Source organism: Camellia sinensis, chromosome 1 (genome assembly GCF_055761805.1).
Source record: "Camellia sinensis isolate YWXY chromosome 1, ASM5576180v1, whole genome shotgun sequence".
Taxonomy (NCBI): Eukaryota; Viridiplantae; Streptophyta; class Magnoliopsida; order Ericales; family Theaceae; genus Camellia; species Camellia sinensis.
In genome coordinates, this window is record NC_138961.1 from 218,232,165 (window position 1) to 218,247,626 (window position 15,462).

General features: G+C 39.8%; 1 protein-coding gene across 1 annotated transcript; it reads right to left on the reverse strand.

Moving 5' to 3' along the window:
• Positions 1 to 11,701: 11,701 nt before the first annotated feature.
• On the reverse strand, positions 11,702 to 13,774 carry LOC114260055 (cyclin-D3-3). The gene is made up of 4 exons (XM_028200116.2): positions 12,844 to 13,774; positions 12,527 to 12,728; positions 12,316 to 12,446; positions 11,702 to 12,233 (listed from the first exon to the last, which is right to left on the reverse strand). Exons 1-4 carry the CDS (start codon positions 13,342 to 13,344, stop codon positions 11,949 to 11,951), a joined length of 1,119 nt encoding a protein of 372 aa, XP_028055917.2. The 5' UTR covers positions 13,345 to 13,774; the 3' UTR covers positions 11,702 to 11,948.
• Between the last annotated feature and the right edge of the window lie 1,688 nt (positions 13,775 to 15,462).

Here is a 15,462-nt window from a genome sequence, read left to right on the forward strand (position 1 = left end):
CCGAGATAAAAGATGGTTGAGAATCCGCACTACCATTACCACGGTATTCAAGAAACCAATCTACCAGATTCTCAGTGAGATACGCGATGAACCTTTCGTCAAATGGCCAACTAAATTGGGAGAAGCACAGAAAGACTACGACGAAAGATCTCGGTGCACCTTCCATAAGGAAATGAGGCACCGTACAAAAAACTGCACGCCGTTGAGATAGCATCTGGAGGAATTAGTGGCAGCTGGTCACCTGGACCGGTACATAGAAGGAGGGACGCAGCCAGCCCCCCAAAACCACGACCACCTAGACGGAACACCGAACGACGCCCCACCTCAAGGCATGATAAACGTAATACATGGGGTATTCGAGCCTGAGCGGGTATGTGAGCTCATGGGCATGATAAAGAAGGCTGAGCACTTAAGGGAGGTATTAAGTGCGCAGCCCACCATTAAAAAAGGAAAAACAAAGGCCACGAATGTCATGTCTTTTTCAGACAAAGACTTGGAAATGATATATTGCCCTCACAACAATGCGCTGGTCGTCACTCTTCGCATCAAGGATTACGACGTCAAGCGAATTTTGATTAACCAAGGAAGCTCATGTGAGATAATGTACTACGAAACTTTCAAACAATTGAAATTGAAAGATAAAGACTTGGCACCCGCCGTATCTCCCTTGATCAGGTTCAACTCAATGCCAGAGTGGCCGGTCAACAAGATAATCCTCCCAGTCAGAACAGGAAGCATGACTAAACAAGTGGAGTTTTGGGTATTGAAAGTGCCCTCCACTTACAACATAATCTTGGGAAGGACATGGCTGCACGCCATGAAAGCGGTAGCATCAATCTACCATCAAGTAATGCGGTTTCCTAACGAAGCCGGAGTAATTGAAGAGATCTATGGAGACCAAATTATGTCCAAGCAATGCTTCGTCACAGTAAATGGCAGCCGAGCTGCCAAGGGGTTTGCTCAGATAGTAGAAGAGCCCGAAAATAATGAATTGTTTGCGGATGTTGGCAAAGCCACTGAACAGAAGGCAGTGGAAGACTTGGTAGAGGTAAGAATAAATGAAAAGAACCCGGATAAGTTCTTTTTTGCTTGGCTCATCTATGTCCAGCACTGAGAGAATAGAGGTCATGGAATTGTTAACCTCTAACATCGAAGTGTTTGCCTGGACGCCGTATGACATGCCTGGTATTGACCCAAGCTTCATCTGTCACCAATTGAATATCCACCCAACTGCCAAACCAATTATACAGTGCACTCGCAGATCGGCACTCCACCATGCCGAGATAGTGGTGGAGGAAGTAGAAAACCTGCTAGAAGCAGGAGCTATCAGAGAAGTGCACTACCCCAAATGGATTTCCAATGCAGTGGTAGTGCCTAAGAAGAATGGAAAATGGTGTGTCTGTGTGGACTACAAAACGGTCAACAAGGCGTGCCTAAAAGACAGTTTTCCTTTTCCACGGATAGACCAACTAGTAGATCTGACGACAGGACACAACCATCTTAGCTTCCTCGATGCGTACAGAGGCTACCATCAGATCGCTATGTATGAACCAGACCAGGAGGTCACATCTTTTACAACACCAAGAGGACTTTACTGCTACAAGGTCATGCCCTTTGGCCTAAAGAACGTAGGAGCAACATCCCAACGGATGGTCACCAAGATGTTTAAATCACTGTTAGGCAGAACAATGGAGGCTTACATCGACGACATGGTGGTCAAGAGCAAGGATAAGAGCGACCATCTCAAGGACCTAGGTGAGATGTTTCAAATCCTGAAGAAACACAAGTTATGCCTTAATGCATCTAAGTGTGCATTCGGCGTAGGATCTGGCAAATTCCTAGGCTTCCTGGTAACCAACCGAGGCATAAAGGCAGACCCTTCTTAGATCAAAGCAATCCAAGATCTAGAGAGACCCAACTCAATAAAGGAAGTACAGCATCTCACCGATATGGCAGCCGCGCTAAACCGGTTCATCAATCGGTCGTCAGACAGATGTCGGCCATTTTTTCAAGCATTGAAGGCCAAATTTCAGTAGGATGAAGAATACGACCGTGCCCTTGAAAGTTTGAAAGAATACCTGTCTTCTCCACCGCTGCTAGTGACCCCAATATTCGAAGAAGAACTATTTTTGTACATGGCAGTCTCACAGCACGCAATTAGGGCAGTGTTGGTCTGAGCGGAAGGAATCCAACATCTACTCATCTTTTATGTCAGCAAGACATTGCTGGGCACAGAAACCAGGTACTTACCAATGGAAAAATTGGCCTTAGCCTTGATGATGGCATTAAGGAAATTGTCACACTACTTTCACGCCCACACCATAATCGTCCTCACAGCTTTCCCATTAAAAGCTCTGTTTGAGAGGGCGAACTTTTCTAGGCGAATCTTGAAGTAAGCAGTGGAGTTGGGACAATTTGACATCAAGTTCCAATCCAGAACAGCGATAAAAGCCCAAGCCTTGGTAGACTTTGTCGCAGAATTCACCCCAGGAAGTCATCATATCTGCCCAGCCGACCTGACTGATACAACCGAACTAGGGTTAGAAGTTGATGCCGGAATAGCGCAACTCCTGGTGCAGGATACCCAATCAAACCCTAAGGCAGACCAGAGTAAAGTAAGGGTGAAAGAAGCAAACCATGCTACACCAAGCAAAGATTCACCAGCAAATAAAGACTTGGTACAATCAGATAATGAGGGGCAAACAGTAAGCATGGACTTTGAAGAAAACACCAGCAACACTCAGGACCCCAAGGCATCATCCGATCCCACTACCTGCTGGAAGTTATTCGTAGGAGAGATGTGGAAGCTCTTTGTGGATGGAGCATCCAACAGGCACGGTGCAGGACTCGGCATAGTCCTCATCTCACCAGATGGCCTAGTAGTGGAACAAGCAGTCAACCTTGGCTTTCCAACATCAAACAACGAGGCGGAATATGAAGCACTTTTAACAGGACTGAAATCAGCATCCTATATGAAGGCCACCGAGCTAATGGTTTACAGTGACTCACAGCTGGTGGTAAACCAAATTTCAGGTGACTACGAGGCAAAAGACGATAGGATGGCTAAGTACCAAGAATTAGTCAGAAAAGAGATCAAGAAATTTGAAGTAGTACGGATAGAACAGATTGGTATGGAAAAGAACAGTAGAGTGGACGAACTAGCAGGCTTTGCTTCAATGGCAGATACATCCATCCAACATCCGTTACTGATTGACTACTTACCAGACCAAGCATTGAAGAACCTGAAGTAGAAGAAGTATGTTGCGCCGAACTAGGCCCTTCATGGATGGATCCCATCATAGCGTTCTTAAAAGACGGCGTCCTATTAGAAGAGAAGAAAGAGGCCAACAAAATAAGAGCAAAGTCGCAGCGATTTTGGCTCTCCCCATCAATGGCCTTGTACAAGAAATCCTTCACAGGACCTTATCTAAAGTGTGTCCATCCCAGCAAAGTTGAAGCGTTCTTGTTTGAGATACACGAAGGCGTATGCGGAAGCCACCAAGGAGGAAGATCATTAGTTTACAGAGCCATTTCGCAAGGATATTGGTGGCCATACATGCAAGCAGATTCAGAGAAGTATGTAAAGAGGTGTGAGAAATGTTAGAAGTTCACACACCAAATACATAAGCCAGCCAGAGAAATTCTACCATTAACTAGCCCATGGCCCTTCACAATGTGGGGCTTGGACATAGTAGGACTACTCCTAACAGCACCCGGCAATAGGAAGTTCTTTCTAGCAGCAACAGACTACTTCACAAAGTGGGTGGAGGCAGAAGCACTAGTATCAATAAAGGAGAAAGATGTGCAGAAGTTCGTCTGGCAGAATATCATTACTTGGTTCGGCATACCAAAAGCTCTAATATCAGACAACGGCACCTAGTTTGACAACAAAATTTTTAGAGGCTTTTGTGAAGATTACAAGATAGAGTTCTACAATTCTATGTCGGCTTACCCCTAAGCAAACGGCCAAGCCGAAGCATCAAACAAAGTTGTCCTGGATGGATTGAAGAAAAAGCTAGAAAAAGCAAAGGGCAAGTGGGCTGAAGAGCTCCCTCATGTTTTATGGGCTTACCGTACCATACCTCGTCGATCTACTAGGGAAACACCTTTTTCCTTGGCCTATGGCATGGAAGCAGTAATCCCATTAGAAGTCGGCCTCCCTACAATCAAAAGTGAAAATTTTGATCCAGACCTAAATGAAGAAACCAATACTTTGGAGCTCGACTTTGTGGAAGAAAGAAAAGAAAGAGCACTGGTTCACATTGCCTCCTACTAGCAAGAATTATCAAGGAAATACAACAAAAAAGTGCATCCAAGACAATTCAAGATTAGAGATTGGGTACTTCGCAAAGTAATGGGAAACACTTTGGTACCCGGAGATGGCAAGTTAGGGCCTAATTGGGAAGGACCTTACAAGGTGGTTGGATTAGCAGGAAAAGGGGCATACCACTTAGAAGACAAGGACGGCAACGTCATTCCCAGGCCATGGAACACTGCCAATCTCAAACTATTTTATTTTTAGTTTTCATTTCAAGTATTTGTAATTTTTTCTTTCTCAATAAAACAAGTAGTTTCTTTTCAGTATAGTTGTTTCCTTCTGTAAAAGATTGTTTTAGTAAGCATAGTTGGCCGAAATAACCAACTTTGCACTCTCTTCAGCTAAGATTAGGATCAGTAATGAAGAAGTTAGCTGGAATAACCAACACCCCTCCTAAGCCCAGGATAAAGATCCAGGCTGCAGAACGTTTGGCTGGAAAAACCAAACACTTTACTCTAGGTTGGCTGGAAAAACCAACTTAGAGGTTGGCTGGAATAACCAACACCCCTCCTAAGCCCAAGATAAGGATCCAGGCTGCAGGACGTTTGGCTGGAAAAACCAAACACTTTACTCTAGGTCGGCTGAAAAAACCAATACTTAGTCCTCTTCAGCCGAAATAAGGATTCAGGCTAAAGAGTGGTTGGCTAGAAAAACCAACACTTTGTACTCTTCAACCGAGATAAAGATTCAGGCTGAAGAGTGGTCGGTTGGAAAAACCAACACTTTGTACTCTTCAACCGAAATAAGGATCTAGGCTGAAGAGTGGTTGGCTGAAAAAATCAACATTTATTGTTCTTCAGCCGAGATAATAATCTAGGCTAAAGAGGTTGGCAACTATGGCTTGATAGATTGGAAAGCTAAAGACCGGGATAAAGTATCTCGGCAAGAGAAGGTTATACTTCATTCAGATTACAGTTAGAAAGCAAGTACCGGCATAGAAGTAAACCGAGATAACAGTTGGAACAAAAGAGGATTTCATTAAGTGCAAATCAAGTACAAAATGAGGGGTCTCAGCCCGGTTACAACTTCTTTCCAAAATAGCAAAAGAAGAAGAAAAATACATAAATCAAGCAAACAGATCATCTAAATCAGCATCTAAAACCACCCGGTCTTCACCCAGAGATAGCTCGGTTGTGGCAACCACGCTCTGGTTAAGCTCGGTTGGAATCACAACATCGGCAACAGTTGGCAAGGGTGGGATGGAGACCTTTGGAGTTTGAGAGGTAGACCTGAGACCGGGTTGAGTGTTGTCTTCTGGAGCCTCATCGTCATCCTCCTCCTCTAGAAATTGTTGCTGAATGATAGCAGCATACTCCGCCATGGCCTGCCTGGTGGTTTTGCGAAGTTCCAACACTCGCTTGTGAGCGATGTGATTTTTTTGTATGGCCTGCAAAAGGTTGGTAAGACAATTTTCAGTACAACCGAGCAAAAAATCATAAGAATTTGAAAGACAAGGAAAATAGCTACTTACCAGCACCATGGATTTTGTGGACGAGCGAATAGCCCTTAGCTCGGTTAAGTGATCATGGTGCTTCATGTCGACCGGAAGACAGACACCTTTGGCAAGGTTGAATGCCATAGGGTGATCTTTCTCTGCGACCACTGAATCAGAATCACTGATAACACGGTTCTGAAACATGGTCTTGGGTACCCACTTTGAGGAGGTAGCTCGGTCTGAGCGCTTAGGTGAGGGGCTTGGCGGAGTGTTTTGTGGAACCACGATTTCATCTTCGTCAACGAGGCGTTGCTCGGTTGTGGAAGTCCAAGCACGCTTGTTTGGACGGGATGACGAAGGTTGGTGGGTTGGCAGAGTTGCCACGGTCTCTTGGGGTAGGCTTGCTGGTGGTACCTCGGCTTGGTTTGTTTCGGTCAAAAGGGCCCTCACAGCTCGTTTTTTTGCCATCTCTTGCTCAGCGGTTAAAGGGATCAATCTAATTTGGGGCAAGTTTGGGTCTGGTTCAGGAGAGGCTTCCAATAAGAAATCAGTTACCTTGGTCTTCTGTTTTCCGCTATACCGGTAGGTCGGCTCGAAGTTTAATAGCTCGGTCCAACTTCGGTTTGGATATCGAAGCGTGGCGCGGAGTACGTCCAAGTTAGGGTAGCTGTATTGGGACTTAAGAAAGTTCAAATCTGCAAGAAGGAAGGTAACAGTCAGTACGGTTCAAGATCAGAAAAACCGAAGTAAAACAAAATCATGGGATTAAGCCGAGGTAATCCTATCGGCTACACCCTTGTTCCAGTTTATTCTGTGGCTAGAGATCTGGGCTTGCTGGTCCTCAAAATTCCCAGATACCCAGAAGAAATCATCGTCGTTCGCATCTTTATCCGGAGTATCCTTTATTATTTTTTCACGCCGACGCCTTATTCATAAGTAGTAAACCCAGCCATCTTCAGCTGATCTTATGGAGTATTAGTGGAAAAGCTTCGCTAGGCCGAGATTAAGGCCAGCCCGACGGTTTAGCTCAGCCATTCTATTTATTATACGGTAAGAATTGATGGAAAGTTAGGTGGGGCAAAGTTTGGTTTGCCTAAGAAATTCACATAGAAGGGGCTATACAGGGAACCGTAGACCACACTCTACGATGGAAATAACGTTAAAGGGGACAAAACCTTGTTTTTTCCAAGGAACGGTTTCTAGTTCGGCCAGTGAGAGGTGAACATCATCTAGAATTTGGTAGTCCTTACGAAATTCAGCTATGGCCCCTGGTGAGTTTACTAAAAATCTATACTTTCCCATTTGTGGTTTAAGTTATGAATAAATTAAACTGGAGTGTTAGTTCGGTCGGAGAATGATGTTGAGTAGCTTGGTTGAGCGCTCAAAGGAGTGCCTGGGCAACCTAAGTCTGCAAAGCGAAAAACAAAGGTGTTAAGCACAGATCGTTGGACCATGCTAAAACAAATAAAGGCAAGATAAATGAAGTCCTAGCTCGGCTATGTGAAGATGCTACGGGTCTTAGCTCGGTTTGAGCAAGGTGTTTGCTAGCCCAGTTGAGCCTCTAGGGGCAGCGTTCTTAGTTCGATCGGTGGATAAAGCTATTGGGGGAACAATCTTAGCTCGGTCTAAACTAAGGGAGCTGGTTTAGCCCAGGCAGGGATTGAGGTTTTCTAGCATGGTATTGCGCAAGCTCAGTGCGGTTCGATAACCCGGTTAAGTGAAACTAAAGGTACCTAACCAATGGAAACGACAAGTATGACGCTAGTTCCAGTTCGGTTGTCAGGTATGGCTAGGCTTGCAACCGAGGCAAACAAGTTTTCAGTTTGGTTGGAGTGAGATTTTGGATCAAAAGGAAAAATTGTTCAAGTTAATCATATTTGCAGTGGTTCTATTACATGGCTTTTCCCAGGAAAATGGAAGCAAACATGGCATGTGTTTTGAGAAAACATGTGTATACAAATGCTACGCGTCTATACAAAAGGAAAACAAGAGAGGGTTGAGGTACTTACGATTTGGAGGAAGCAGATCGAGGCCCCAAGAGCAGCAACAAAAACACAAGCCACACAGATGCAGAGTTGAGGTGAAATGGGAACTTAGAAGGTAGAGAGAGAGAAGGGGATGAATAGTATAAAGATTGATTCAAAAACGAAGGATTTGTTTTATGTAGAGGGAAAGACAAAAAAGGCGGGACTGTTTAAATTACGCGAAGTACAAAGACGGCGTGACAGCTGCACTGGGCCAATAAGTGTGTGCCACGTGTCCTAAAAATGAGAAGCGATTCAATTGCGGCGATTGATGAGACGTTTTAACCAAGCATATTTAAGTAGCCCAGTGTTAACCTAGCCCGGTTGGAATACTAAAGAATTTAGTCCGGTTGGAACGCTAAAAGTTTTTTAGCTCGGCTCATAACAAGTAATCCCTATCATGCTGTGCATATGGAATTAAGGGCAATTGAGAGGGTAATTTATATACAAATTGGGCCGAGCTGGATAATTGGCCGTTGTGGGCCACAGTAAGAAGGGCGGAATAAAAGGGTCTTGGCGTTAGCCCGGTCCAAGAGAGTCTTGGAGTTAGCCTGGTCCTAGAAAGCCTTATTGTTATCCCGGTCCAGAAGAGATTTGCGGATAGCCCGGTCACCACACTTAGAGTTAGCCCGGTCGTGGCATAATGCAGTTAGCTCGGTCAAACCTAGCCATTCGTTAGCACGGTCTAAGCACATTATGGATTAGTATGGTTTGTACAGAAGAAACCAAGGTACACACAATAGAAGGAAAAATCGAGCTAGGTGGAGCTCGGTCTATTCTACGGCTTTAGCATGGCCATGTTATCCCGGTCGTATAGACATCCGACCTAGGTAAGACCATCTTACTTGGTTTAAGTAGTGAGGGAGGTGTTGAAGGATAAGCATTATCTTTCAGGAATGTGATTCCTAGGAGGATTCTACATGAAGGAGTAAGAATCCTACTAGAATTGTGCCACGCGGAACCTATAAAAGCTCATAACATCACCTATGGAGAGGTAACACAATTTTGATTCCCGAATACGCAGAGCTTTTGTCTATTTGTCTATTTGTCTATTTTTCTGACTTAGGCATCGGAGAGGTATCCGACACACCCACCGGCTAGCTTATATTTGTGTTTTCAGGGAGTAAAACGACGTCGTACGGAGAAGCGCAGACTTGATCAACAGGATTATACGACAAAATTTATTTCTTTCCCGTACAGTGTGTATGTTCATAGCACCGATGTGACCATAATACTGAAGCAAATGTTGTTAGTATCTCATATTTTCAAATTTTCAATCTATTTGAATATTATGGACAGTACCACATGCAATTTTTTTCCCAAGATGAGTTTCCTTAGAATGAAAAAAAGTTGAAGAGTGCCAATGAGGAAAAAAAAATTAACCTTTTTATAAATTTGTTTAGTATGAGAACAATGAAAAGTATTAAAATTTTCACACTAATATCAACATGATAATTTCTTTTTATTTTCTTGCCCAAAAAAACTTGGTAAAGAAACAGGAATTTCTTCCCATTTTGTTCGTAAAAGTAGTCAGCTGTATTTCACGTCTCAACTTTCCTATACTTATTTTTCTTACAAAATTTATATATATTTTTTGGTAAATTCTTAAAAAAATTTCATTTTTTTCCTTTTACTTCACTAATCAAACAGAACCCCAACGGACCTAAAAAGGCCATCAATTCTGAGGAGCCATCAATTTCTTCTTATTGATGTGCAAAATTCAAATTAAAATAATAATAAATATAATATAAAAATAAAAATAAAAATAAAGGGCAAAATTAACCAATAATACTTTCACACACGAGTGATTATTCAGTATTTTCAAAATATGAACACGTGGTATTTCATAAGATTTTGATTGGTAAAAAAGAGTAGAGACCCATAATTTATGTTGAGAATAAAAAAATAACATAAGACTAAATAATTACTAGTTAACTTAAAATATGACCACATGCTGTTTTGAATAATTTCCCCTTTCACACACCACAATTTCAGACAATCAATAGGGAACAATTGATCACGGGCCACACTTAGTAAATCTGATCCAGTCAAACTTGGGACTTAAATGAGTGGAAGATCATTTGGGTGGGCCTGGTGGTTAGCTGTTCTGTTGAAAATCTCTCTCTAAAGCTTCGTTTGGTTGTGAGCTAAAAATGTTCATTTTGTTTTTTAGTAAATTTATTTCACTAAAAAATCTACTTTATTCATCGTATTAGAAAAGTCAAAGTTATAAATGTGCCAAATATTTTTTAAAAAAAATTATTTTTAACCAAGAAATTAACTTTTTATCAAAAAGAAGTCTAAATCCTACCAATATTGAGAGTAATAACAACATTATTTTTGTAATGTCATGAAGCAATAAAAATTTCAAAATAAAATTTGGTAAACTTCACCTGTCTCCCACTAATTCAATCAGAGTCACCCCATCACTAATACCACAATGTCAAATTTCTCATTTATTAGCAATACAGCTCCACATCAAGATCACTGGTTAAATTTTGTTGATGTATATCTCAAAAAACTATACTAACCTTGGAGCATAAACCCAAGTACAGGATAGCAGAAACAAAAGACACTCCCAAAATATTAGAAAGAACTCATAATAATATCTCCATGGATAACACCCAATCTCTCTCCACCACCCTTCACGTCTTATCCTTTTTTTTCTGGGTTGTGATCAAGTGGTTCAGGGAATCAAAATAAATTCGAAAAACCTCACTTTGCTAGCAACTCAGTGTTGGATCTCTTGCAACCTAAAGCATCTAATTTTGACTCATTTTCCACAAAGCACATTTCAGTAAGCTAAGCCAATTAGCCACCGAGTAAAAAGAAAACAAAATACAGGTAAAAAATAACGCAAACATACAATCAATCCAAGCAAGAAATGCCAAACTCTAATTAACGGTGCAAATTGATAATAACTTTACAAAAGCGCGCTATCACAGGCAAATTGAGCATCTTTATTGATCAAACTGAACATACTATCAATATCAAATTCTATCCATTTATAAAGAGGTTGCTCTTTCAATCATTCCACCTACAAAGAATTGCATATTTCCTTTCTAAAACTACCCATGTCTTTGTTTCTGCAACAATGTACACATATTTATAAAAGCATTAACATACTCTTCAGGTTAAATTGATTGTGCAAGAACTAAACCAAGACACCGAAGTAGCCAAAACCGACAGGTCTCATTAGAGAAGCTACTCCCCTCTTTTGGATAACAAAAACAAAATCCAATACCCCAATGATCAATATTGGCTGCAAAAGACTTCTCAAGGTTCATTGAATGTTAACCAAGAAATATATGTCTAATAAGCATGTGCAAGGACCAAGTTTTTGATCCCTCACTTAGACAAAAGTTCCTTGACATAAAATGAAGCATAATTCAAAATTAGAAATGTAAGAGTGGATTTCCATTTGTTGAAAATTGTTAATCTGACCTGTAAGGGTAAGTCACTGTGCAAAGATTACCTTAGAAAGGCAATCTACATCAGCACATAATATCATTGAACCACAGTGCACTCCTTCCACAAGGTCAAACCTGTAACAAAAGTCTTCACGAAACAATCACCCAAATCCCCCTGGCCGACAATTTTATCGTGCCCTCAAGACATTCCATTTCTCCAATTTAAAATTAGGACCATTGCCAACCTGTCCTACTTTGAAAAACTCTCTCAATCATCAATGTGTTCATGTAAAAACCAGAAACAACCAAAGACTTGGCACTCCCATTTCTATCAATGATCCAACATTCATTTAAGATGGTGATACTGGTAAGCACGTATATATATACATACACACATACAATGCAGGTAGACATAATTATATTTAAATCAATGAAAAAGAATAGGGCATAGCATATTTTCATCCATTTATAAATATGTAATAATATTATCTAAAAACGTGGACAGAGAGGAGGATTATGAACTCAACTTATGGGAAAACTCCACTTATATCTCTTCTCCCCCACCACTTCCAATCCAAGAAGTGGTGAAGTGAATGTTTGATAATCAGTCTGATTCATCACATGGGTTTGGCCACAAATACAGTAATATACCATCAAATGCAATGTAATTGCACCTTAAGAAGACATACTGCAATTAAGGTGTGAAAGACTGACTGTTAATACCGGTGCCAAAACGAGTAGATAATTAAGAAATTGAAAAATTAACGAGGGCTGCCAACTACACCCACAGACATATGCCTTAATGGAGCCAATCTCATCTGCTGACCATGAACTCTGCTCTTCTTGAACAGGGGTTCTGGTGATGATGAAACTGAGGATGTCACTGCCCAAGAATCGTTCGAGCTATCGCAGCTGAAATTCACATCGATGACACCATTTGGGCTGTTGGGTATGGACTGATACTTGCGCTTGTGGGTTTGGCATTGCATTTGACTGTTGTTGCCAGGCAGTTCGAGGATGAGTTTGTAGCACTCATCTACTTTGTCCTGTTCAAATTGAATCAAGAATTGAAGTGTGGACTACGTGAAAGTAAGATATAAGAGAAACCCATGCGCGTAAAGTGCAAACCTTGCTCATTTTGAGAACATCCATAAGCTCATTTTGACAGTCCAATACATTAGAAGGCTCAACCTCTTTGATAACATGTAACATTGTTGCAGCAGCCAATACAGAAGGAAGATAACACCCAAACCTTGAATCTGTAAACAACACCCAATTTTTAACATTTCTCTACCTTATTTATAGCAATGGTGAACTGAGAGACGTTCGATTTGCTTACCAGTGATGGCAGAGAGAAGAAGGCGCTCACACCTCCACAGAAACTCCAAATGCAAATTTGTCTTAAATCCAAACCTCCTCACAATGTGATCAACAAATGAAAGTGGGGTCACAGGATTCATCTTCCATTGAAGAGTAGATAGCACCAGAAGCTCCATTCTCTGGATTGTCTTGGCTTCAAACACAAACTTTGATTCCTCCACCTAATCACAACACAAAGAAATAAATCAATGAGAATAAAATGCCCAAAAACCATTCAGTGAGACATTTTCAGAAACACCCACATTGCGTATTTAGCAAAACAATAATATCACATACTTGGAAGTCCAAGAGAAGGGGCACTTGGGTCTCCTCAACTTTGGCAGCTAAAGAGAGACAAGCAACAGCAACAAGTTGACTCATCCATGGCTTCTCTCTCTGAAATGAAAGGCTTGAAATGAATCTATCAAAGTAGTTAACTGCTAAAACAGTGGTCAAAACAGTGAAACCATAGTGAGCAATGACCCTTAAAATCCAATCAACAGATTCTCTCCTTGCCACCATTAAGGACTCGTCTGAGTTCAAAACACTCAGACCCAAATGGGTCTCTTTCTCTTTGGAAATTAAAGAAACAAGCTCATCATCATCCCAATCCCAGTCATGTTCCAAGAAAACTAAAGGTCCTTTCACATTCTCATCACAGTTGTCACTCCCTTGTTCCAAACCATACTCTCCCAAATCATCCTCAAAATGCTCTTCTTCACAGTAGAGACCGTCAAAGACAAACATTGGGTTCTGTAGATGTGAGTCTTGCTCTGGGTAAGGAGACATCCTCTTCATCGGAGAAGAAGACAATGAAGGCTTTGCTCATTATCTTCAAGAGCAGATGTAGATGTAGAAAAAGAAGCTCAATCTTGGACCCAGTAGCATATCTGCATCTGTTTCCCCCACTCTATCTATCTCTCTCTCTCTCTCTCTCTCTAGACGCAAGAGAGAGAGCAAAAAAAAAAAGAAAAAAAAAAAGAAGAGAGAGAGAAAAAAAAAAAAAGAAGGAAAAAAAAAAAAAAGAAGAGAGAGAAGAGAGAGAGAGAGAGACCCAAATAGAAAGCGGAGGAGTGATTTTATCTGAGAAGGCTACCACGCTTGTCCTTTTTTTCCCCAGTGTTTTCTCTTACTTTCTTAATGATTTTCCCATTAATATAAGGGCTCTTAGAGGGGGTGTTTGGTGCTCAAGAAAATGGAACGTAACGGCATACTCGCCGAATCCTTCTATCAACAAATAACATCAACTGTATATATACAAGTAAAGATATAAGAGGATACAGAGTATATCTACCTCGTAATTTAATATGGGATAAATTATACATATTTTTTTAGATTTATAAAAAATATAATAATTTTTATAATTTTAACGTAATTATGTTGAACTGCTTGTGTGGCTAACTGTTTGACCGCTCTCTTTCGGATTCCACTCTCAAAGAATTTTACAAGGGATATACATTAAAGATATTTTTTGTATTCATGAATACAAGTACAATTTTCAAAAAATACGGGGGTCACGTTTAAAAAATTCATTAAATATCAAAAATATTTTTTAAAAAATGAAAATTTAATATTTTTTTGTATTTATTAATTTTTTAAAATATTTTTTCACAAATATCTTACTTTTTAGATGCATTTAAGTAAAGTACATCTAAAAAAGTATTAAAAAAAAAACTTAAATTTAAAAAATATTCACTAAAAACAAAAAATACGAAAACTAAAAAATATAATTTTTAAAAAATTAAATTAAAAAAAATAAAATCAAACACACAAAATATAATTTTACAATGGGATATACATTAAAGATACTTTTTGTATTGACGAGTACAAGTACAATTTTCCCCCCAGTCTTCATTGGCCCTGTTTGGTAGAGTTGTGGAAAAGTACTTATAGTTTATGCCTTAACAGCTTATAGCTTATAACTATGAATATAAGCTGATTTCTGACTTATAATTAAGCATCTCCTACCCCACTCAAAGAATAAGCTGATTTCTGACTTACAAAAAGCTATAAGCTGCATTGTTAAGCTAAACCAAGCACATCAAAATAGTTTAAATTAAGCTGAAAGCTGAAATAAGCAGCTTTTAAGCTGCACCAAACAGGTACATTGGCTCCATCCGGTTAACAACTAACTTTAACTTTTGCCAATTAAAAAATATATATAAATTATCTTAAAAGTTTAATTTAGAAAAAATTACTCTTAAATCTCATATAAGGGAATGTTACTCTATCTAGTCTTGGGTATATTTTGTTAAACTATTTAGTCCTTTTTATTTTTGGTATATAGTATTTGTTTGAATTATTGAGTTTGTAGTTTACTTGTTTGTCCTTATTTGTGATTTTAAATAGATTTTTTCAGAGCGGCTTGGTTTGAAAAGTGGTTTAGCTTTTTAACTTTTTGAATTTTTAGCTATTTTAGCCTGAGCTAAAAAGCTTGGTTTAGGAAGGGCTTTTTTGTTTTTTTGACTTTTTTTATGAGAGAAGAGTGTAATAATTATGGGTTTGATGTGATGTTTTGTTTGCTATGGCTAAAATAGCTTATTTTGTTTTTTGTGGCTAAAATAATCCCAAACCTATCCAAACCCACTTGCCAAACCATGAGGTATGTTTTAACATTACTATTTTCTGGAAGAGAGAATTATGTAGCTCTTTTTGAGAGTTTTGATGTTTCCCTAGTTGATGTTTTATTTCTAATGTGGATTTAGTGTGTTTTTTTTTTTTTTTGTTATTTATTGTTTCTTTTTGTGATTGGAACGTATACAAGATTTTTCGACGGTGATGGGTTTGTAACACCTTCCGTCATGATGTTCATGTTTCTTTTGATTCGTTTAGTCATGATTGTCTTTTAATTTTTAACATGGAAAATGTTTGGTAGCCTAAAATTTTGTGGCTCAAATGGCTCAAATCTGTTAAAAC

What these genes read in the sequence shown, in the direction of transcription:
- LOC114260055 (XM_028200116.2), bottom strand. Translation starts at nt 13,344, where the DNA reads ATGAAGAGGATGTCTCCTTACCCAGAGCAAGACTCACATCTACAGAAC. An exon ending in CCCTTCTCTTGGACTTCCAA is followed by an intron (nt 12,729 to 12,843) that starts GTATGTGATATT and finishes TGTTGTGATTAG; the next exon opens with GTGGAGGAATCAAAGTTTGT. An exon ending in ATGTTCTCAAAATGAGCAAG is followed by an intron (nt 12,234 to 12,315) that starts GTTTGCACTTTA and finishes CAATTTGAACAG; the next exon opens with GACAAAGTAGATGAGTGCTA.